The sequence below is a fragment of the Macaca fascicularis genome, chromosome 19 (genome assembly GCF_037993035.2).
Source record: "Macaca fascicularis isolate 582-1 chromosome 19, T2T-MFA8v1.1".
Classification (NCBI taxonomy): domain Eukaryota; kingdom Metazoa; phylum Chordata; class Mammalia; order Primates; family Cercopithecidae; genus Macaca; species Macaca fascicularis.
The window spans coordinates 44,927,807-44,952,874 of NC_088393.1; the positions used below are offsets into that span (position 1 = coordinate 44,927,807).

The 25,068-nt window shown below is 47.6% G+C and overlaps 1 protein-coding gene across 1 annotated transcript; it reads right to left on the reverse strand.

Moving 5' to 3' along the window:
* Positions 1–363: 363 nt before the first annotated feature.
* On the reverse strand, positions 364–24,690 carry WDR87 (WD repeat domain 87). The gene is made up of 6 exons (XM_015441296.3): positions 24,510–24,690; positions 14,599–14,719; positions 11,931–12,101; positions 8,364–11,236; positions 7,340–7,611; positions 364–6,064 (listed from the first exon to the last, which is right to left on the reverse strand). Exons 2-6 carry the CDS (start codon positions 14,677–14,679, stop codon positions 672–674), a joined length of 8,790 nt encoding a protein of 2,929 aa, XP_015296782.3. The 5' UTR covers positions 14,680–14,719; positions 24,510–24,690; the 3' UTR covers positions 364–671.
* Between the last annotated feature and the right edge of the window lie 378 nt (positions 24,691–25,068).

Sequence of the window (25,068 nt, forward strand, 5' to 3'; positions counted from 1 at the left end):
CATTTTCTGACTCTAAAGCCCATTCTCTTTCCACCATATCAATACCTCTCAAATTCGTGCCAAATATATATTAGTTTTTGTGTCTGGTACTTTCCTTCTTAGAGTGCTTGGGGAGGATGGTGGGAAGGAATGAAGAGAACAAGGACAGACTTGTCTGCCTCAACACATCCACACAGTGGGCACCCCTGTCTTTTGGGAAGCTTCCCCCCATCTCAGGAGTACGTGAGTAAGTTGTTTCCCTGGCTACCTTCTTGGGGAACTAAAGTTTGCTGGGAAAAAACACATCAAATTGCTTGTTGCAAACAAGAACCTCCTCTTTATTCCACATATAGAAGCTGTGTTTCCAGAGCTGGGAAAGGGCTTCGACCTGGCCCTACCTCTGTGTGGGCCTAGAGATGAAGGTCTAGGTCTGGGCACGGTGACTCATGCCTATAATCCCAGCTACTCGGGAGGCTGAGGCAGGAGATTTGCTTGAACCCGGGAGGCGGAGGTTGCAGTGAGCTGAGATCACGTCATTGCACTCCAGCCTGGGCAACAAGAGTGAAACCCCATCTCAAAAAAAAAAAAAAAAAAAAAAAAAAAGAGAGAGAGAGAGATGAAGGTCTAGATCCTGGTGACCAGGCCTTTCTCCACTTGGCAATGAAAAGTCCCAACCTCCAGTCAGTCCCAAATTAGAGAGTGGGAGCAACGGTGTGTGTCAATGCCTTGGTGAGATGAAGATCAGCTTCCGGCAGGCTTTTCCAGGCAAGTTCTAAGATCCCATACCGGGCAATGCCCACGGGAAGGATGGTGTGCACACAGTTCTGCCAAGGGAGGGGTACCACACCCTGAAACTCCTGAGGACTTCTACAAGTATGAGAACTGCCACAAAACAGGCAGCAGAACAGCCGTTCCCCGGGAACTAGCTCTGTGGCTTTTAGGGCCTCTTCATAGATGATCTCTTGGGGTTGAGGTTCTTCTCTCATTAGCAGCTCCTGAAGCAGCTTCTGGATTCTGGGGGACTTAAGTTGGTACAGGTCCATGAGCTGGTGGAACTGTTCCATCCAAGCAGTGCTGTCTTTTGCATATCGCTGCTGCAGCATCCGCAAAACATAGTACAGTGCCACAAACGTCTCCCACAAAGGCAACTCTTCCTTCTTTTTAGAAATGGGCTGTTTCTTCTTCTCTAATTTGGGCAATCTGGGAAACCTGCGTTTATCCTTAAAGTCCCAGAAGTCCTTTTGAAACATCAGTGCCAGGGTTTGTTTTTCCACAGAGGCATGGGCACTTGGAAAAATGTCTCTTGTGGCAGGATAAAAGTATTGCATTTCCATCTCCTTGTGAGCAATGGCTATCTGCTGTGCCCTCTCACTTCTGTAAGGCTCTCCTAGAAGATGCCAATTTTTAGCCCTTGGGTCTGGAATCCTCTCGGTAGCTAATGGGTACTTTTGTGTGGGGACAGCCAAAGGTTTTGGCCAGCTCTCCTTTTCCTTTGCTTTTATAGGAGGAATCACTTTCCGGTATTTTGGACTCATAGACTCTCTAGTGGGTTTTGAGATCCTTGTGCCTCGTGACTCCAGGGCCTGCTTGTGACGGTACACGATGGCTTCAAGTTTGGCCAGATTCAGCCATTCTAAGTTTCCCTTTGAGACGAGGTCTTTGAGCAGCTGGCATAGTCTGTGGAAACCATCCCTGGAAAGCTGTTCTCCTGCTTCCATTCGTTCTAGGACATGGCGGATCCACTCTACATCTGAGAGGATTTCATCTGCATGTTGTTCCTTAGCCGGGATTTGGGAGAGAGGTAACTGTACCTCAGTCTGTCCCATCAGAGGTGGATGCTGCAGAAACCACTTCCACCAGGCACCTAGTGGCTTGTGTTGGAGTTCCTGACCTTCCACGGTCCTCCTTAATATGTGGGACATAAATGGGGTCTTTAAGTCCCGTGCTTCGGACTCTAAAACTGTACCCAAAACATGTGGAGGTATGGGTTCATATTTTCCCATCACTTCTCTTTCTTTATCCATTGTCTCTGAGAATTTCCTGGGTATTTCAACTACTGTGGCCTTTTTATCTTCCCAGGATATTTGTTCCTCTGGCACTGGCACTGGTATTTTCTCTTTCATCTCCAGAGCTCTTGACATCAGTTTCTTCAAAGGGCTTTTTAGAACTCCCAGTCTTACAGCCCCATCTTTGACATGAGGAACTCCTTTTCCAATGGAAAGGACTCTTTCCTTTTCTCTTAGGATCTTTCTTCTTTGTTCTTGTAACTTAAATAGTTTTTCTTTTTTTAAGGTATCTTTTTCCCTGTCCATTTCTTCTTCCAATGAGCTGCTCTCCTCTTCCTCTTCCTCATCACTCAAACTTTCTATCTCTTCCTCACTCGTAATTTCTTCTTTCTCCTCAAACACTTCTTCCTTCTCCTGAACCTCCTCCTTCTTCTTTTCCTTTTTTTTCTCCTCCTCCTCCTCCTCTTTCTCCACTTGCTTCTCCTCCCCTTCCTCCTCCTCCTCTTCCTCCTCCTTCTCCTTTTCCTCTTCCTCCTCACTTTCCTCCTCCTCTTCTCTCTCCCTTTCCTCCTCTTCCTCCCTTTCCTCCTCCTCCTCAGAAGACAAACTCTCTTGCTTCTCTAGTTCATCTAACAGGCTTTCCATTTCTTCAGAAAAATGCTCTTCACTTTCCACTTCATCCACTTGACTGGAAAACTTTTCCTTTGGTTTATCAACTCTCTTGGCCTCTTTCCTCTTTCTCCACCTTCGTTTAAGGAATGGGATTACCTCTTCTTCTTCTATTCCTCCTTCCTCTTCATCATCCAGTATGACTTCTGAATGCTCTCTGGCCAATTTGCTCTCTTCCTCAGTCATTTTTTCTTCTCTGTTTACCATTCTCCTCATTTCCTTGGCCAGTTTTCTCTGCTTCCGAGCCAGTTTCTTCTCATCTTTAGTCAGTTCTGATCGTTTTTCAGAAAAATCCCACTCTTTGATATCCAGCTTACTCTGTTCTGTACTCAGTCTTCTCTCCTTAACAAAGAGTGACCTCTTTATCTTTGTCATTTTTATTTCTTCCTGTGTTAGTTTCCTTTCATCCCTGGTTAGTCTTTGAAGTGCCTTTAAGATTTTGTTTAGTTTTGCTGGTTCCTTGGAAAGGCTCTCCTTTTTTTTAATCAAATTCCTTTCAGCCTTGGCTAACTTTCGTTGCCCCTGGGCAAATATTCTCCGTCCTCTAGTAAATTCCAGTTTTCCTTTGGCAATTTCCCTTTCCTCCATGGCCAGTATCCTGTCTTCATGTAGCAGTATCTTCTCCTGTAGTGACAATTTCCTCTCAAGTAGTTCTTGTTCAACTTTAGTCATTTTTCTTTGTCTTGAAGTTTCTGGAGTCTCTCCCTTAGACAGTGTTTCCTTTCCCTCAACCAGTCTCATCTTCTCCTCAGCCAGTCTTTTCATTTCCAGGTTCAATGCCTTTTTTTCCTTAACAATATCCAACTCTCCTCTGAGCCGTTTCTTTCCTTGGACCATTGCCTTCTCCAGAGCTAATTTCATTTTTTCCTGGGCCAATTTCTCCTGTTTCTCGGCCAGACTATCCTCTACTTGGACCAATTTTTTCTCTGTTTCAGTCATTTTCTCCTTCTTCTTGATCACGGTCTCCTCTTCCTGTGTCAGCTTCTCCTCTACCTGAGCCAGTGTCTTCTTGAACATTCCCAATTTGTTCTTTACTTGCATTAATTTCTTTCTGCTGTGGGTGAGTCTTTCTTTGTTATAGAGTAGGTTCTCTTTCCTCTGAGCCAATTTTTCCTTCTCCTGGGCCAGATTCTTCTTTTCCTGAGCCAGATTCTTCTTCTGATACAGTATCATCTTGTTCTCTGTGAGTTCTTCCATGCTGTTGATCCATCTTTCCCTTTTCTGGGCCAGTTTCATCTTCTTCTTAATCAATTGCTCCCTTTTCTGTCCCAGTCTTTCCTCTTCCTCAGGCATTTTTTCCTTGTGCTGGGCCAGTTTCTCCTCTTCCTGGATCAGCAACTCTTCTTCCTGGGTCAATTTTGTCTCTTCTTCAGACAGTTTCTCCCTTTGCCAGATCAATGTCTTCTCTTCCTCAGCCAGCTTCTTCTTTTCCTCAATCAGTTTCTCCTCTTCCTGATTCAGTTCCTCTTCTTTCCAAGACAGTTCTTCCATGTCCCATTCCAGTTCCTCCAATTCCTGGGCCAGCTCCTTTTCTTGCCAGTCCAGATTTTGTTCCCTCTGGGCCAGTTCTTCCACTTTCTGGACCAATATGTTTTTTACCTCGGCCAGTTTCCCTTCTTTCTTTGCTAGTTTCTCTTCTTCTCTAGCCACTTTCTCCCATTTCTTGGACAGTTTCTTCCTTTTCTGGGCCAATTTCTCCACCTCCTGGCTTAGCTTCTCCCCTCTTTGGGCCAGTGTTGCCTCTTTCTGGGCAAACTTACCCTCTGCGTGGGCCATTTCCCTGTCATCCTTGGTTATTTTAACATACGCCTGGGCCAGTTTTCTCTCTTCCTGGGCCAACTGTCTCTCTTCTTGTGCAAGTTTCTCTTCTTCTTGTGCTAATTTCCTCTCTTCTTGGGCTCGTTTTTTTTCAGCTCGGGCTTGTTTCCTGTGTATTCTGGCCCGTTTGTGTTCTTCTTGGATCTGTCTCTGCTCTTCTGTGACCTGCTCTTCTTTTTCTTCCTCCTTCCGAGACACTTCTTCTTCCTCCAAAGTCACTTCTTCCTCCAAAGTCACTTCTTCCTCATCCTTGTACAGTTGCTCCTTGGATTCAGATTGCAACATATTTTCCCAGAATTGTTTCCACTCTTCCCATTTCAGCTTCTTGTCCTCCTGAAGCATTTCCTCCTCCGGGGATAGCTTCTCTCCAGCCTGGTGTAGTTTCTCCTCTTCCTGAAGAAGCCTCTTCTCCCAGTCTTCCTTCCATGCCTTCCAGGATTTCCTTGTCTCACCATGGGCCTGTTTCCACTCATCCCAGGACTTTTTCCAGTCCTGCCAAGACGATGTCCTCTCAATCATAACCGGTTTTCCTTCTTGTTCAACCACTTTCTCCTCTAGTGTGGCCATTTCCTTCACTTCCTCACTCATATCCCTCTCTTCTTTGGGCATTTCCCTCTTTGTTTTTCCTACTTTTCTTTCCTGCTGGACAGCTTTCCTCTCTTGCTTAGGTGACTTCTGAAAGGTTTTCTTCTTTTCTTTCTTTGATATTTGTTTTCCCATGGTTACATCACCTGGTTCTAAAAAAATAACTTTCTTTTTCTTGCCCTTTTTCAAAATCACTTGGGTTTCCTCCAAGGCCGGCATGTCTTTTGCTTTCTTTTGTGCTTGTTCTTCTTCCCTTGGCATCACTTCGTGTCTGATCACCTCTTCTGTCACACCTTGTATCATGTCCTCTCTAATTGCTCCTTCATGGATAAAAATTGGTTTCTCCTCTGGCGGGACTACATCCCAATCAAGGTCCTCAAGCAGAACTTTACTTTCTTTCTTCAACAGGGGGCAGATCTCCTGAAAGAGTTCCCAACTGGGGTGCCTATCTACCAGCATCTCCTGAGCAAAGGTCACTAGCTCAGTGTTTAGATTTTCTGACATTTTTATTTGGGAACCAGATATCCTCAGGGTCATAAGACGACACAGATCGTCCCGCCATGATAAGCCATCTCCAGCGGTTGACCTGCGGCCAGATATTCCTGAGGCTCCGCGCCCTAGAATTTTAACCTTTTTAGTAACTGGCTGTCCCATTACAGGAGGTGTAGGTTTCTCAGTTATAACTTTGGCTTCTTTTCCCTTCTTCTTGTGCTTCTTTTTGAGTTTCCGAGCTCTTGCTTTCTTGTCTCTTTTGTCACGTATTTTCCGCAGCATCTTCAGGGTCAATGCAACGTGATCCTTTGAGATATCTTTCTCTTGAGAGTCAACATCTTTTAAGAGCTTTGTTACACTGGTGCTTGAAGACCATTTGGAATGGACGGATGCTTCCTCCATCTCAACTGGTGCGGCCTCAGTCCCACTTTCATCCTCTAAGAGGCCTGGCTCAGTGATCATATGTTTAGAGTCTCTCTCTTTCGTCTTCTTGAGACCCCGCAACCATTTTCGGCCTGTAGGAAAAATGGAGAGGTGGAGGTAAGCAAAGTATGGGGAACTAAATGAAACCTTTCCAAATATTAGGTGTGAGCTAAGAAGAACTGTCATAAAAGAAGTAGCAACAAAGAGAACTGAGGCCTTAAAAAAAAAAAAAAAAGCATCTCTTTGCTTTATTCCTAGCCCCCTACTCCTGCCAAATCCTAGAGAGCTAGGCCTTAGAGTCTTCCTGAGTTTGAGTGGATCCTTCCTTAGAAAGTCTTTTTTTTCTTCATTGCTTTCATAAAAATCAATTTTATTGAGGTATAATTTACATATGATATACCCATTTTAAGCAAACAATTTGATGAGTTTGAAAAATGTATACACTCTTGTAACTATTGCAATTACAATCAGGATATAAGGCATTTCTATTATCCCCCTAAATTCCCTCCTACATAGTGTCCCAGTCAACATCTATCTACCCTTAATCCCTGGCCCTAGGCAACAACTGATCTGCTTTCTGTGACTGTAGATTCATTTGCCTTTTTTAGAATTCCAAATAAATAGAATCATTTAAAAATGTGCTCTTTTGTGTTTTCTTTCAACAGTTTTTGAGATTCTTCCATGTTGTTGCATGTATCACTCTTTTTTATCACAGTAGTATTTCATTTTATGAATACACTGTCATTTCCTTATCTGTACACTTTTTAAAAAATTATACTTTAAGTTCTGGGATACATGTGCAGAACATGCAGGTTTGTTACATAGGTATACAGGTGCCATGGTGGTTTGCTGCACCTATCAACCTGTCATCTACATTAGGTATTTCTCCTAATGTTATCCCTCCCCTAGTCCCCCATCCGAGAGTGCCTTTTCTATGATGAGACCTTTCCACTTATCTCTCTTCCCACCTGGTATCTCTTTTTTTTTTTTTTTTTGAGATGGAGTTTCGCTCTGTCACCCAGGCTGGAGTGCAGTGGCACCATCTCGGCTCACTGCAACCTCCACCTCCTGGGTTCAAGTGATTCTCCCACCTCAGCCTCTCGAGTAGCTGGGTTTACAGTCACCCACCATCATGCCTGGCTAATTTTTGTATTTCCAGTAGAGACGGGGTTTCACCATATTGGCCGGGCTGGTCTCAAGCTCCTGACCTCAAGTGATCCACCCGCCTCGGCGTCCCGAAGTGCTGGGATTACAGGCGTGAGCCATTGTGTCTGGCCAGCCCACCTAGTATCTCTTGATCCACTTTAACACTAACTACCCTGCCTCTTGAGGACCCTGAGGCATGGACCAGATTACCCCTTACATACTATGCTTTTTGACCACTGCTCGGCCTCGTCTGTGGCCTTTGCTGTGCTTGACGGCCACTTCAGGTTCTTCAGAAACTGTAGGAGGTTTCACGGAGAAGGATTTAAGTTCAGAAGCCTTTGGGACATCTAAAGAAAAAGCCGGCTTTTCATCTCTATGTGACAGAGTCAGGTCTTCATTCAATCTCTGCTCCACTTGAGTGGAAAGGATTTGGAGATCTGTGGCCCGCATCCCCAGCAGATGGTCTAGAGTTTCCTCCCCGATCATCTCCTGCCTATGAAAGTCAAAGGAGAAGAAGGACTATGCTGAGTCAGGAACAAAAGGGAGAATGGGAAGAACAAAACGGCTGTGGAACAGGCAGGAGGCTTGGCAAAGTGGCCAAGAGAGACGGCATATACAGAGGAAAACAATGGCTGAGACAAAAGAAACTATCTATGAAGCCAAGATGGCAATGAATGGAGTGATCTGTATTGGAGGCTGTAGAAACAGGAGAAAAGGATGAAAATGGAACTTGAAGAGGTAGCGGACATATAAGAAAAGCAATGGAGAAAGGGGTGAGCAGGCCAGGTGTGGTGGCTCATGCCTGTACTCCTAGCACTTTGGGAGGCCAAGGTGGCAGGAAGATTGCTTGAGCCCGGGAGTTTGAGACCAGTCTGGGCAATATAGTGAGACTCTGTCTCTACAAAAAATTAGCCAGTGTGGTGGTGCATGCTTGTAGCCCCAGCTACTGAGGAGGCTGTGGCAGGAGGATTACTTGAGCCTGGGAAGCAGAGGTTGCAGTGAGCCAAGATCGCACCACTATACTCCAGCCTCCAACAGAATAAGTCCCTGTCTCAAAAAAAGAAGGAAGAGGAGGAGGAGGAGGAGTGAATAGGGGATTGTCAAGAATAGTCATCTAGGAATGAGCAAAGGCTATGAGAAAGAAGAAACGTCAGGAAGAATTAATAAACAGGGATGAAGAAATAGCAAAGGAAAGGAGGGGGAAATGGGGAATGGGGTGAAGAATTGAGGGAAGCACAAACGTACTGCATCTCCCGAAAAGTCTCTTGTTTCTGGATCAGCTGTAAGAGTGAGGTCCTAGAGTGGATTCCAATCTCAGACATGAGGCTTAGAGTCTTGACCCTCACTCTTTCATCCTTGTCCATTAATCCCTGAGCCAGAGGCATGGCAAAAAGATGAGTAATCATTCCTAGACGCTTCAGCCCTTCCCAAGCTAGTTCTCGGATCAGCGGGTTGGAATTGGTTGTATCATCCAGTAGCCGACGGGCTGTCTCAGAGCGTAGGGCTGGAGACACCTGGTAAGAGGCAAAGATTTGCCCTAGTGCACCAACACAGTACTGGTACTTCAGCAAGGAAGCATGGACCATAATATTGAGCATTGTCTCAATCATGCTATTAATGGCTATTTCACTCATCTTTCTTCCCAGCCAACTTCGGTTTGCTCCATCTGTAAGGACGCCGTAGGTTATATCCTTGGAAAGTCTCATTTCTAGGAATTGTTCATCCTCCTTCTCTGGATATTCTATATTACTTACAGTTCTTACCTTGCTCTGCCAGAAAAAGAATTCTTGAGACCTGTCCCATTCCAGCTCCCGCTGGGGTGCATGCAGGTTGCACTGTAGGTATATTGGGGTGCCCTCTGGCCAAAGACGGGCACGAATCACTGAATTGGGGATATAGCAATCAGGGGCAAAAAGCCATTCCCGCCCATGACCAAAGTAGTATCGCAATATCTGATAGGGGTTGAGTCCATCCCAGCTAGTCAGTTGTAGTTGGGGAGGAAGCACATAATGGCGTTGGTAACGTTTACTCATCTGCGTCCAATTTTCCATGTCCTGCAAAGAATAATGCATGGAGGAACGCAGTAACACTGGGCTCCCTTCCTCATCTTCTTCTATCACATGTGGCACAGAATGGTCAAAGGCAATGGCCCGCTTGTTGACAAGGTTCTCCAGACCCACTAATTTCTGTTGTGCTTTTCCAAGGTAGATGTACTTGGGCACAAACATGGTCTCAAAGGAGAAGAAGAAGCTTGGTATGAAAGGCTTAGGGATTTCCAGTACTTCATCTGATATGCTCATAAAGGAAAGGCGAGTCAGCAGGGCTGGGGGAAGCAATTTTAAACAGGACACTAGGTAAAGACTCTGGTTAAAAGTCACAAGCAGGTCACCCCGGTCATTTGCAAAACAGAGTGGGCCAAAGTGCAGTGATGAGTCCAGAATGGCTATGAGTCTGCCATGGAAGTCCCAGATCCGAACAGAGCCATCGGCAGAACCTGTGACGAAAAGACTCAAGGAGAGGCAGACATCAAAGGATGTGATGGCACACAGGTGCAGAGGCAGTGTTTCTATGAATTTCAAGCCATTCTGTGACCCAGAGGACATAAAATCATGGAACTTCCAGAGACGCAGGCAGTTTGTCTCTGTGATGGCACCCACAGACTTGGGCAAGAGTATCAGATGTGTTAGGTGACAGCTGCTGAGGATGCTGGCGAGAGGCTGCAGTTGTACTCTGACCCCATCAAGCACAGCTTCTGACAGGTGCACATAGTCATCCATTCCATAGGAACAGAGCAGAGAGTTTCCTTCGCCACCAAAAATCCCTCCAGACAGCGTGGAGAGTGCCAGTACAGCACCAAAGTGCATGAATTTTTCTAATCGAGCACAGCTGTGCTGGGAGAGCACTCTTATCACACCACTCTGGTGCCCAGAGAATATCAGTCCCTCTAGACCCCGCCCCAAGTTGAAATGCCCATAAGCCAGGCATTGTACAAAGTCCTGAGAATTTGGTGAGGTGCCTAGAAGATACTTGGCTGGGCAAGGGCAGCGGGTTGTGTCAAATACCAGAACCTCTGAGCTGCCTGTTGCTACAAAGAGCTCCTCTTTACCTGGGTCGTAGGCCCAATCCACAGCCCGGTCCACGATTGAGAAGGGCCAGGTGATAACCAGAAGGTCCCCTGTTACTGGGGACACAAAGCGCAACAAGCCATCCTCAGTGGTACACAGGATCCGGAACCAGTTATTTCCACAGTAGACCCGACGCAACTGCTGGGGAGCAGAGCCACAGACATTGAAGAGGCTGTAGAAGCAGGGCAGGCGGCGCAAGGAAAAACTATGGGCAGTTTGGCAGAAGAAAGTAATGCTGTCAATAAACTGGAGCCGGTACAGCTCCTCGCCAAGCTCTAGCCGCCGAAGCAGGCTCCCTGAAGTCAGGTTCCACTCCTTGATTAGGCTGTCACTGCCAGCTGTTAGCAGGGTGTGGGCCTCTGGTCGGCTGCGGATACAGATCACTCCTGAGTGATGGGCCTGGAAACTATGGAGCGGATGGCCCTGCTGGAGGCTCCAAACTTGGATTTCCCCAGCTTGGTTTCCAGCATAGAGAAAGCCCTGATCAAAACAAGTGAAGCAGCAGGTGATGGAGGAGCCGCTGCTGGTGGACATGAACCTCTTTACCTCTCCCAGCTGACCCTTGCCCTGGCGCATCAGGACCCTCACCACCGTCTCACACAGGGCCAGGAGGGAGCCATTGGGACCATTCAGCACGATGTCCTGGACCAGCTCATCACCTGGCATGGAGATCATGTGGGCTATATGGAGGCCCGTGCCACTTCGCTCAATGACCCAGGTCACCACTGCTCCCAGGACGCCAGATAGAAGCATCTTCATTTCCGGGTCATAGCAGAGGCAGCTGATGTTGAAGCGGCAGTGCACTTTACCCAGGGGTTTGAATGCCCGAAAGTGGTCCCCAAAGAGTCGCAGGATCAGGTCACCACAGTAGACCACGAGGATATGAAAGGAACCTGTGTGGACCATGGACTGGATGGGTGGCAATCGTTCAGTCATGGAGAATATTCTTTTCTCAATCATGTCCTCAGTTTTGCTCTTCATCCACACTACAGCCTAGAAGAGAATAAGATGGAAACTGCCTAGGCCAGGCGCGGTGGCTCATGCCTGTAATCCTGGCACTTTGGGAGGCCGAGGCAGGTGGATCACCTGAGGTCAGGAGTTCGAGACCAGCCTGGCCAAAATGGTGAAAGCCTATCTCTACTAAAAATACAAAAATTAGCTGGGCATGGTGACCGGCGCCTGTAATTCCAGCTACTCAGGAGGCTGAGGCAGGAGAATCGCTTGAATTCGGGAGGCAAAGGTTACAGTGAGCCAATGCACTCCAGCCTGGGTGACAGAGCAAGACTCCGTCTCAAAAACACAAAAAAACAAAAAAAAAAACAAAAAAAAAAAAAGAAAAGAAACTGCCTAGAACTGATAGTAGTGCAGAATATTCCCTTATTTCCCCATGTTTTGTGTGAAGGAGGAGTTGGAGGACTCTAGAGTGATTTTATCCCTTGGTGATGGGAACTGGAAATACAGTAGAGGCAGGAAGCCTAGGACCCTTTTCCTAACCTTGGTTTACTTCGGGGGAACCATACAACCCACTCAACATGGTGACTATAATTGGAGAAAGGATGAGGAGAGATTTCTGGTTCCAGACCACATTAATTCATGGGGAATATCTTCCTTTGTCAATCTGGGCTAAGAGCCATGTGGGCATGGCCCTGGGAGAATGGGCCAAGAAGGGGAAGAAAGGCAGTCTTACCTGTATTTCTTTTGTGCTCGATGTCACCCAAGAGAGGGAGGTGAAGAAATGGGCATCACTGAAGTAATAACATACACATGGCATATTTTGAGGATAGCGAGACTCTTTGAACAGTATCTGGGACCGGTCGCTCAGCACAATTAGGCTATTCTTTGGGTCTTCTGAAGGCTGCTGGAGAGAGGTGTGGCATAAACTAAGAGGCTAGGGCACAGAGGCACTAAATATATTCTCGCATAAGTCACAATTGGAGGAGTTCCCAAAGTCATGCCTCCCACCCGAAGGACCTACTCCTGTTACACTCACATGTGCATAACTTATCACCTGTGGGACAGCTATACTTCACAAGCATGTAACAAATCCCCCAATGCAGGAGAGAACACAACCCTACAGAGCCTCTGTGTGCAAATTTTATAGTGTGAACACGGGGAAAATGATGTTCTTTTCAACATGAAGTTAGCCATGCCTGCCCTCTAACATTCCTTTTTTTTTTTTTTTTCAGATGGAGTCTCACTGTGTTGCCCAGGCTGGAGTGCAGTAGCGTGATCGCAGCTCACTGCAACCTCTGCCTCCCAGGTTCAAGCGATTCTCCTGCTTCAGCCTCTCAAGTAGCTGGGACTACAGGCACACGCCACCAAGCCCTGCTAATTTTTTGTATTTTTAGTAGAGATGGAGTTTCACCATGTTGACCGGGCTGGTCTCGAACTCCAGACCTCAGGTGATCCACCCGCCTTGGCCTCCCAAAGTGCTGGGATTACAGGCATGAGCTACTGCATCCAACCCCCTCTAACATTCTTGCTTGTGTCTAGAAGGTACATGTACCATAAAGACACAATCTTTAACAGAATAGTCAGGCAAGTACATCACCTTACACCCACATGGAATATAGCAGAGTCTCCCAAAGTCAGTGCATCAGTGCAGCTCTAAGTTACTGAAGCTTAAAGCTGCACTAAGTGAGACTCTCGGGACACCCTATCGGGCCTTTAAATTTGACGGAGGGCAAGCATTTATACCATATATATATAATCCCACGGTGATAGAGTATGTGCTATGAAACATGCATCTGGGATCCTGTAATTTTTTTTGTTTTGTTTTGTTTTGTTTTGTTTTTTGAGACGGAGTCTCGCTCTGTCGCCGGGGCTGGAGCACAGTGGCCGGATCTCAGCTCACTGCAAGCTCCGCCTCCCGGGTTTACGCCATTCTCCTGCCTCAGCGTCCTGTGTAGCTGGGACTACAGGCGCCCGCCACCTCGCCCGGCTAGTTTTTTGTATTTTTTTAGTAGAGACGGGGTTTCACCGTGTTCGCCAGGATGGTCTCGATCTCCTGACCTCGTGAGATCCGCCCGTCTCGGCCTCCCAAAGTGCTGGGATTACAGGCTTGAGCCACCGCGCCCGGCCTTGTTTTGTTTTTTGAGACACAGTCTCGCTCTGTGGCCCCAGGCTGGAGTGCAGTGGCCTGATTTTGGCTCATTGCAACCTTCGCCTCCTGGGTTCCAAGCGATTCTCCTGCCTCAGTCTCCCGAGTAGCTGCAACTACAGGTGCAGGCTACCACACCTGGCTAATATTTTATATTTTTAGTAGAGATGGTGTTTCACCATGTTGCCCAGCGTGGTCTCAAACTCCTGAGCTCAGGTGATCTACCTACCTTGGCCTCCCAAAGTGCTGCAATTACAGGCATGAGCCACCACGCCTGGCCCTGGGATCGTTGTTTTTTGTTTTTTTTTTTTTTTTTGAGACGGAGCCTCGCTCTGTCGCCCAGGCTGGAGTGCAGTGGTTGGATCTCAGCTCACTGCAAGCTCCGCCTCCCGCGTTCACGCCGTTCTCCTGCCTCAGCCTCCCGAGTAGCTGGGACTACAGGCGCCACCACCACGCCCGGCTAGTTTTTTGTATTTTTTAGTAGAGACGGGGTTTCACCGTGTTAACCAAGATGGTCTCGATCTCCTGACCTCGTGATCCGCCCGCCTCGGCCTCCCAAAGTGCTGGGATTACAGGCTTGAGCCACCGTGCCCGGCCTGGGATCGTTTTATGCAGAGCCAACCATAGCAAAACTGAGATTGGCAACTGTTCTCTCTGGTGTCTCCTCCTCTGTTTTAAAAAACCTCTCAGCCAGGTGCGGTGGCTCACACCTGTGATCCCAGCACTTTGGGAGGCCAAGGCGGCAGATGGCCTGAGCTCAGGAGCTCAGCCTGACCCGCCTGGGCAACATGGTGAAACCCCATCTCTATTAAAAATACAAAAAATTAGCCGGGCATAGTGGCATGTGCCTGTAGTCCCAGCTACTTGGGAGGCTGAGGCAGGAGAATCACTTGAACCCGGGGGCAAAAGTTGCAGTGAGCCAAGATTGCGCCACTGCACTCCAGCCTAGGTGACAGAGCGAGATTGCATCTCAAAATAAATAAAATTAAAAAATAGAAAAACTCTCTTTCCAGAAGGTCAGTTCCTCTGACAGTGCTTCAGAGTGTCCACTTTCCACTATGAAAATGTCCTTGCGAGTAGTCTGTGACTCATGGAAATTGATGGCCTACCTCCTGCTAAGGTGATGACTATCTTTATAATATACCTTGTTTGCTTCCTGTTCTCAAGGACAATCTGTGGCTCTTCTGAAATGCTCATGACTCTAAGACGGGTAGCAGCCAACCTATGATGTGTTTGTGTCCTACGTATACATTACCTTGCTTTCATTTATGGTGTCATTTAGGAGGAGTTTTAAATCTTTCCACAGGGGAATGAGCCTGGGGGAAGATGTCGCCATGAGACTCCCTTGGCCCTCCTGAGGACCGTTGCTTAAAAACCTGTGGGAATCCAAAAGAGCCCAGCTTAGTCACTGCCACTTTCCGAGAAGCTAGGAATCAGAAGGCAAGAACAATGAATTCATGTCTATTGAACACCTTCTGAAAGTCAGGAACTGTGCACAAGACATACTTTCTCATTTCATCCACTCTACAGCCCAGTAAGGTAGGCATTATTTCATTTTATAGATGAGAAAACTGAGGCCTGGAGACAGCAAATGGGGAGTGAATCTTAGCGTGTTCCTTCCTATTGTAACCCAGTAACATAAATGGGTGAGAGAAGCAGAGAAACCGAGAGGGGGCTGGAAAAGAATACCCTCACAGGCAAATAATAGTCCTTCACATTTTGTGTTGTGTCCGGAGAGCATTTTGTGAAGACTGTGGGGTCTCAAAGTATGGTCCCCGGACCTCCTGAACCAGCATTCCTGGGGGTAAGTTTTATTTTGTTTTATTTATTTATTTATCTATTTTTGAGACAGAGTCTCTGTCACCCAGGCTGGTGCGTGCCTGTGGTCCCAGCTCCTTGGAAGGCTGAGGCAGGAGGATCACTTGATTTTTTTTAATTTTAATTAGTTAATTTATTTATTTTGAGACAGAGTCTCACTCTGTCACCCAGGCTGGAGTGCAGTGGCCCAATCTTGGCTCACTGCAACCTCCGCCTTCCAGGTTCAAGTGATTCTCCTGCCTCAGCCTCCCGAGTAGCTGGGATTACAGGCACGTACCACCACGTCCAGCTAACTTTTGTATTTTCAGTAGAGATGTGGTTTCACCATGTTGGTCAGGCTGGTCTTGAGCACCTGACCTCAGGTGATCCACCCACCTTGGCCTCCCAAAGTGCTGGGATGACAGGTGTGAGCCACTGCTGTCTGGCCACCTGGGGGTAAGTTTAAAAAAAAATAAAGCTGGGCGTGGTGGCTCATGCCTGTCATCCCAGCACTTTGGGAGGCCGAGATGGGCAGATTACAAGGTCAGGAGATCGAGACCATCCTAGCTAACACAGTGAAACCCCGTCTCTACTAAAAATACAAAAAATTAGCTGGGCGTGGTGGCAGGCACCTGTAGTCCCAGCTACTCAGGAGGCTGAGGCAGGAGAATGGCGTGAACCCGGGAGGCGGAGCTTGCAGTGAGCCGAGATCACGCCACTGCACTCCAGCCTGGGCAATAGAGTGAGACTCTGTCTCAAAATAAATAAATAAATAAATATTTAAAAAATCAAGTGATCCTCCTGCCTCAGCCTTCCAAGAAGCTGGGACCACAGGTATGCACCACCATGCCTGGCTAACTTTTCAAACTTTTTTTTTTTTTGTAGAGATGGGGTTTTGCTTTGTTGCCTAGGCTGGTCTTGAAGCTGGGTTCCAGCTTTAGCCTCCCAAAGTGCTAGGAATACAGGTGTGAGCCATAACACCGACCTGTAGGTGTCAAAATGCATATTCCTGGGCTCCTCCCCTAGACCTACTGAATCAGAACCATGGAAGTACGACGCAGGAACCTCCACTTGTAATGTGCTCCCTGGGTGATTCTACTGGCATTGGAGCCTGACTGCTGAAATAGGAAATGGAGATATAGGGCACCCAGGACTAAGAGTCAGCTCCAGCTAGCACATATGGAGAGAGGATCCAGCCATTTGGCTTTGCAGGTTTCCCTGACCATGTGGAATCAGGTAGCTCCTTTTTTTTTTTTTTTTTTTTTTTTTTTTTTTAAGATGGAGTTTCGCTCTGGTTGCCCAGGCTGGAGTGCAATGGTGCAATCTCGGCTCACTGTAACCTCTGCCTCCTGGGTTCACGCCATTCTCCTGCCTCAGCCTCCTGAGTAGCTGGGATTGTAGGTATGCACCACCACGCCCGGCTAATTTTGTGTTTTTAGTAGAGATGGGGTTTCACCATGTTGGCCAGGCTAGTCTTGAGCTCCTGACCTCAGATTATCCACCCACCTCAGCCTCCCAAAGTGCTGGGATTACAGGCATCAGCCACCAAGCCCGGCCTCAGGTAGCTCTCTTACAGGAGGTACATCTGCTGTTCATTGTCCTCATCCCCGTTCCCTTTTCTTTGGCCTTCATGAGGACAAACCTCTACTTTTCCTGGTTGTACAGTGAATTACTTTTAACATACCCCCTCTGTCAGGAAATCTGTTACTACTTGTGGGAAAATGGGCTAGTTTTTCCTCATTTGTAAAATGAAAATGCCACTGTTGCTTATGTTACAGGATTGCTGCAAAGATTAAATAGAATAATTTATGTGAAAACCCTTTTAAGCATACCCTGTAGTGACAAACACGACTTCTGTTTGTAGGCTGGCCTAGTTCTCAGACAGGTGACCACTCTATTTCCTTCCAACTCAAACTTTGTGCTTTTCAGCTGCTCTGGAAACATGACAGTTAAATTTATGGTCTGGCCAGCAGAGGGCAACGGAGGCCAACCTTGCCTGCCAGATGTAGAAGAACTTCATCCGTTTAGAGAAATAGTGGGAACTTGTTAGAAATGCAAATTATTGGGCTCCACCCCAGACCTACTCAATTGGAAATTCTGAGATTAAGGCCCATCAATTAGTTATTGTTGTTGTTGTTTTGTTTTTAAGATATAGGGTTTTGGCTGGGCGCAGTGGCTCACGCCTGTAATCCCAGCACTTTGGGAGGCTGAGGAGGATAGGTCACCTGAGGTCAAGAGTCCGAGACTAGCCTGGCCAACATGGTGAAACCCCGTCTCTACTAAAAATACAAAAATTAGCTGGGCGTTGTGGCAGGCGCCTGTAATCCCAGCTCTTCAGGGGGCTGAGGCAAGAGAGTCACTCGAACCCAGGAGGCGGAGGCTGCAGTAAGCTGAGATTGTACCACTGCACCCCAGCCTGGGCAAGAGTGAGATTCAGTCTCAAAAAGAAAAAGAGACAGGGTTTTGCTCTGTTGCCCAGACGGTAGTGCAGTGGCATCATCATAGCTCACTGCAGCTTTGAACTCCAGAGCTCCAGAACTCAAGTGATCCTCCCACTTCAGCCTCCCACGTGCTAGGACTACAGGCATGTGCCACCACACCTGGCTAATTTTTGTTTCTTTGTTTTGTTTCTGTGGAGACAGGGTCTCACTGTGTTACCCGGGCTGAAGTGGTCACAAGTGATCCTCCCACCTTGGCCTCCTGGTCACAAGTGATCCTCCCACCTTGGCCTCCCAAAATGCTGGGATTTCAGGCATAAGCCACCACGCCTGGCCTATTTTGTTTTTTTGTTTCCATTTTTGTAGAGATGGGAGTGGGGGTGGGGTAGGGATAAGGGGGTGTCACTATGCTGTCCAGGCTGGTCTCTAACTCCTGGCCTCAAGCTTCGGCTTCCCAAAGCCTCGGCTTCCCAAAGCGCTGGGATTACAGGCATGAACTGTTGCACCTTGCTTCAACAATAACCAAAGTGTGAAAAACACTGGTTTAGAGAACTGGTGGAGTCCCAAGTCATTTGGCCTGGGCTTCCTGAACCTAGGTCAGCAGAACCCACCTTCTGGTATGGCTAAGCCGCACAGAGACTTGCTCACTGGATTTGCGGTGGGGGAAAGCAGCAGGCAAAACTTATCATCATCATCATCATCTCACATGCATACAGTGGGTGAGAGCCCAAGGAAAAGCTTTCAACATCAATCATTTCCTTAGTTCTTGAAAGAATCCTGAGAGGCAGATATCATCATCTCCGTTGTACAAAAGAGGAACATGAACTCAAAGAGGAAAAGGGATGTGTTTAAGTCTACAAAGGGCAGATCAAGACTAAGATCCACCGAGTACAGTGGCTCACGCCTGTAATCCCAGCACTTTAGGAGGCCAAGGCGAGTGGATCATGAGGTCAGGAGTTTGAGACCAGCCTGGCCAACATGGTGAAACCCCGTCTCTACTAAAAATACAAAAATTAGCCGGGCGCGGTGGTGGGCGCCTGTAATTCCAACTACTCGGGAGGCTGAGACAGGAGAATCGCTTGAACACAGGAGGCAGAGGTTGCAGTGAGCCCAGATCACGCCACTGCACTCTAGCCTCGGTGATAGCGCAAGACTCTGTCTCAAAAAAAAAAAAAAAAAGACTAAGATCCAATCCACAGTTCAGGATTCTTCCACTATATCAGAGGAGGAAGAGGTTTTGCTGGCTGATGCTAAGAAGGCTCTCTGATCCACAAATCCACTCACAGTGGGAACTTGGCACTGGCTGGCAGCACACAGCATCCTGTCTCTTTCCATGCTCCCCAAACTGCATGCTGCCCTCCTGCGATAGCTGTCTCCATTCGGTTCCACTCAACCCTGCACTTGCTGCTCATTCTGAACACCTTTCAGGCTCCAGATGATCTGCTTCAGATCCTGCACAGCAGTGGAGGCCCCTATGGGAGTTACCCCAGGCCAAAGTGGGAGGCTCACTCGCTTGCAGCCAGAAGTTCAAGGCCAGCCTGGGCAACATAGTGAGACCCTGTCTCTACAAAAAAATAAAAGTAGCCAGGCGTGGTGCCATGTGCCTGTAGTCCTAGGTATCTGGGAGGCTGAGGTGGAGGATCACTTGAGCTCAGGAGGCTGAGGCTGCAGTCAGTTATGATGGCCCCACTGCATGCCAGCCTGGGTGACAAAGCAAAATCCTGTCTCAAAAAAAAAAAAAAAAGCCAGTTGCGGTGGCTCACGCCTGTAATCCCAGCACTTTGGGAGGCCGAGGTGGGTGGATCACAAGGTCAAGAATTCAAGACCAGCTTGACCAGCATGGTGAAACCCTGTATCTACTAAAAATAACAAAAATTTGCCAGGCATGGTGGAGGGTGCCTGTAATCCCAGCTACTCCGGAGCCTGTGGCAGAGAATTGCTTTAAGTTGCAGGAGGCGGAAGTTGCAGTGAGCCGAGACTGCACCACTGCATTCCGGCCTGGGTGACAGGGTGAGACTCCAACTCAAAAACAAAACAAAACAAAACACCAGAAAAAAACCAAACAACCACCACAACTCAGAGTTACCCCACTGGCCCCTTCTTGCGGCCTCAGAGCTGCTGAGAGAGCAGTCATTTGTAGCAAATTTGCAGTCACTGCCATCACTTCCCATTATTCCAAATATCTCCACTGGGTCCCACTTCTCTTGACCAGCCTACAAAGAGCAATTGGTTGGGACTATTTCAGGGAATATTTCTAGGTGGTGAGTGAGAAGGAGGACTTTCAAACCCCAAATCTCTATGTTTATTTAATTTTATGGGGTGTTTTTTTTGTTTTGTTTTTTTGAGACAGAGTCTTGCTCTGTTGCCCGGGCTGGAGTACAGTGGTGGAGTCACAGTTCACTGCAGTCTCGAACTCCTGGGCTCAAGCAATCCTCCCGCCTCACCCTCCTGAGTAGTTGGGAACACAGGCATGCACCCCCATGCCTGGCTAATTTTTTAAAAACTTTTTGTAGAGACAGGGTCTCACTATGTTGCTTAGGTGGTCTCAAACTCCTGGGCTCAAGCGATCCGCCTGCCTCAGCCTCCCAAAGTGCTGGGATTACAGGTATGAGCCACTGCACCTGGCCCTTTATGTTTATTTTCTTATTTATTTATTTGCTACTCTTTCGCACATCATAGACCAGTTTCCTTGGGTTAGCCTCAGAGGATGACATTCAACTCCCTAATCCCAGTACCTGTCCTTAAAAGCAAGTTTGTAGTGAGCTCCAGATGCTTTAATCCCAACAGTCTTGATTGTTTAATATCTTTTACTTTTTATTTTTTGTTTTTTTTGAGATGGAGTCTCACTCTGTCGCCCAGGCTGGAGTGCCATGGCGGGATCTCAGCTCACTGCGAACCCCGCCTCCGGAGTTCACGTGATTCTCCTGCCTCAGCCTCCTGGGTAGCTGGGATTACAGGCATGCACCACCATGCCCAGCTAATTTTTTTTTTTTTTTTTTTTTTTTTTAGTAGAGACGGAGTTTTACCATGTTGGCCAGGCTGGTCTCAAACTCCTGACCTCAGGTGATGCACCCGCCTCAGCCTCCTAAAGTGCTGGGATTACAGGCGTGAATCACCATGCCCGGCCGATTGTTTAATATCTTTTTTTTTTTTTTGAGACGGAGTCTCGCTGTCTCCCAGGCTGGAGTGCAGTGGCCGGATCTCAGCTCACTGCAAGCTCCGCCTCCCGGGTCCAAGCCATTTTCCTGCCTCAGCCTCCCGAGTAGCTGGGACTACAGGCGCCCGCCACCTCACCCAGCTAGTTTTTTTTTGTATTTTTTTTTAGTAGAGACGGGGTTTCACCGTGTTAGCCAGGATGGCGATTGTTTAATATCTTAACGCAAAGATCATCTAATGGGAGAATTCAAGCTCTGTGGCCAATTTAGCGTGAAGGGTATTTGGGACCAACGAATGTTATTCCTGCTGATTGCGGAGACAAACCAGGTCCATGACTGATGTTGACACTGGAACTATATTCCTTTTCTTAGCATCAGTCCACTGTAAGGTACATAGTGTTCGTGATGGCCTGAGGAAAGGCAATCCTCCCACGAGTTTTGTCTTGTTAAAGAGAGTTGACTCTAGGGGGCGCTGCACTCCACGACACAGTCAGGCCCCTGGGCTCCCATTGGCTCACTAGTTGGCTCCACTGTGTTCTGTTATATGTGTGTGTGAGGGGATCCAGGCAGGTTTCTTGCTCCCTAGAGCTTACAGTCATCAATGAAGAGATATAAAATGGATTGCAGTGGGAAACTCTAGATGATGGGTTATATTATCCCATAGAACTTTTCTGCAACTTTTAATTTTCTCAAATTAAATTGCAAATTAAATTCAGTTTTAAGAAGGAAAAGTATGAAGTGCTTTGAGTACATATAACGAGGAGACCTGGCCACCCAAAAGGAAGGTGATGAGTGCGCCACACTGTGAGACAGGGCCCTGCATGGATTATATAACCTTGCAGGTGGTCTCACGTTTGGGGACAGGGGTGCAGAAAGTCCAGCAGGGGACAGGGGTTCAGAAAGTCCAGCTGGTATCGGAAGGGCCTAATTAGTTGACTGTAAAGTCAGAGGGGCAACCTAAGCTTACTTGGTTCTTTGAATGACATTACTGATAAGGAGCCCAAGTTTGTCCCCAGGGCCTGGGAGTGCTATTCTGGCCTTCAGGTGGCTGCATAGCTAGGGCTGGGGGTGGAATGCATTTAACTTTCTTAATGGGAAGAAATAATTTTCCAGGCTGACAAACACATTAACAGGGTGGGCTAGTTTCTGTTGGATGGAAGTGTTACCCTGGATCCCTGAGAAGTAATGACAGTATCCAGGATTAATTAGGTTGTAAAGTAGTAACCAGGAGTTTTACGTATCTTTTAATTCTTATTTATTTTGAGACAGGGCCTCACTCTGTCACCCAGTTGGAGTGCAGTAGCACGATCATGGTTCACTGCAGCCTCGACTTCACTGGCTCAAGTGATCCTCCTGCCTTAGCCTCCTGAGTAGCTGGGACTACAGGCTAGTGCTACCACACCTGGCTAATTTTTGTACTTTTGGTAGAGATGGGGTTTCACCATGTTGCCCAGGCTGGTCTCAAACTCCTGGACTCAAAGAATCCATTTGCCTCAGCCTCCCAAAGTGTTGGGATTATAGGTGTCAGCCACCACACCCAGCCTATTTTGTTTCTTACAATTATTCTAATGACTTAGCTATTATCCTCCCTGTAATTAAACAACTTCTTTTTTTTTTTTTTTTTTTTTTTTTTGAGACAAGAGTCTCACTCTGTCGCCCAGGCTGCAGTGCAGTGGCATGATCTCGGCTCACTGCAAGCTCTACCTCCCGGGTTCATGCCATTCTCCTGCCTCAGCCTCCCGAGTAGCTGGGACTACAGGCCCCTGCCACCATACCTGGCTAATTCTTTCTATTTTTTAGTAGAGACGGGGTTTCACCATATTAGCCAGGATGGTCTCAATCTCCTGACCTCATGATCCACCTGCCTTGGCCTCCCGAAGTGCTGGGATTACAGGCTTGAGCCACTGCGCCCAGCCAAAAATATTTTTCTTATGCGAGTGATAATATACTATATACACTGTTATTCACCTTTTTTTTTTCCTCTTAATATAGCTTTAAGATTAAGTCATGTTAATACATATAACTCTGTTTCATTTCTCAACAGTTACTAACTGCAGGGCATTCCAATGTGTGGCTGAACTATCATTTATTTATCCAAATTTCTACTAATGGACATTGGGTGGTTTCCAACCTTTTGCTATTGCAGCTAATGCTGCAAATGAATATCTTTGTTAGTGCCTCATAACATTTTAATTTTATTTGATTTTAATTTAACTTAAATTGTAGAATTGAGGTCAGGCATGGTGGCTCATGCCTGTAGTCCCAGCACTTTGGGAGGCCAAGGCTGGCGGATCACGAGGTCAGGAGGTCGAGACTATCCTGGCCAACATGGTGAAACCCGGTCTCTACTAAAAATACAAAAATTAGCTGGGTGTCGGGGGGTGTGCCTGTAATCCCAGCTACTTGGGAGGTTGAGGCAGGAGAATCACTCGAATCAGGGAGTCAGAGGTTGCAGGGAGCTGAGGTGGCATCACTGCACTCCAGCCTGGCGAGAGAGTGGGACTCCATCTCAAAAAAAAAAAGAAAAAAAAATGTAGAGCTGAGGCAATGAAAACATTTTTCCATTAACCTAACTTGGAATAATATTTTGGATGTATTTGAGTTAAAGTATTAAAATTAATTTCATAGCTCGGTGACATGGCTCACGCCTATAATCCCAGCACTTTGGGACGCTGACGTAGGAAGATGTCTTGAGGCCAAGAGTTCAATACCAGCCTGGCAACATGGCAAAAAAAAAAAAAAAAAAAAGTAAGTAAATAATAATAAATAAAATGAATTTTACCTGTTTATGTAAAATTTAAAATTGCATATGTGGCTTGCATTACACATAAATACACACATACACATAAATTTTTTTTTTTTTTTTTTTTAAAGAGACAGGGTTCTGCTGTCGCCCAAGCTGGAGTGCAGTGGTGCAATCATGGTTCCCTGCAGTCTCAAACTCCTGGGCTTAAGCGATACTCAGCCTCTTGAACAGCTGGGACTATGGCCACATGCCACCACGCCTAGCTAGTTTTTTAGTTTTAGTAGAGATGAGGTCTTGCTATGTTACCCGGCCAGTCTCCAACTCCTGGCCTTAAGTGATCCTCCTGCCTCAGTGGCTCAAAGTGCCTGGTATATTTCTCTTAGGTAGTATTGCTCTACATTGCCGTAGTCTGGTGGTGGCCTGATATCCCTATTGGACAGAAAGTTCCCTGAAGTAGGACTCCAGTCTGTCTGGATTTCTCTTGTTTCCATAATCACCCAACCTGACAAAGAATAGGTGCTTAATCCATTTTTGTTGAATGAGTGGAAAAACGTGCTCTCCCAGGAAGAAACATCTGCTTCCCAGCTTCAAATGTTAATCTTCCTAGAAGGCAGGCTGAGGCGGAAAGGGTATTGACTACGGCTTCTCGACCAGAGGACCTTGCGATTCCAGTCAATTCCCTCGGTAACTCTTATGGAGGCGTGGCAATATACATTAAAAAAGGAGTGTGTGTTAAGGGGTATTCCGCTGCTGGGTTATGCCAGCAGGTGGATTAAATTCGGATAAAATTTCCCAAGGTGTAGGTACTCTACAAACACTAGTTACCCTCAGGAATGTGTGATCAACAAAAGAATGTAAGATAACAAGGCCCCTACGCAGCCCTTGGGTCTTGTGGCTGCCGTCGAAGGCAGAGCTCTGGAGCCGCCTACGCCGGGGAGAGGCGACTACACCCAGGGCCCTTCACCCTCGGGCCTCCTGCACGGGGGGAGGCAGGGCGTTTCTGTCTCAAAGCATGGGCTGCGCCTGTTACCTGCGACAGGACTCCCGACAAGGGACGGGTACGGTGTGTGCACTCAGACGCTCCTTGAGCTAGGGGCAGCGACTAAGAAGCTACCTGGCGGATGCTGCGAGAGGACTCCGCCCACAGAACGGTTAGACCCCAACCCCGCAGCCAGCGGACTCCCCGAGGCCAGGGGTCTGAACGCGCGTGCGCATGGGCGCGCGCTCGAAAGAAAGAAAAAAAATCCTCTCAGCGGGGGCCCGCGGCAATTTAGGCCGGGGTCTGCCGGCGAGCGCGCGTGCGCGAGCGCGCATCGACGCCCTCCTCCACCACCCCCTTCGCGGGGGGTCTAGCTCACTGCTCCGCTTCCTCCACTTCTCCTGGGGGAAGAGTGACTAGCGTCCTAAGGGTGAGTGACTCGAGCCTGGCAGAGAGTGAAAGAGAGGTTCCGCCGAAAGAAGGGAGGAGGCAGACGGGGCTAGGAGAAAGGAGAAACCGCCCCGGCGGAGTGAGCAGCGCAGCTCTGGAGCTGGAGTCTGCAGGAGACACGCCTCCCTCCCTCACGCCCCTCGGGGCTGCGGAAGTGCTC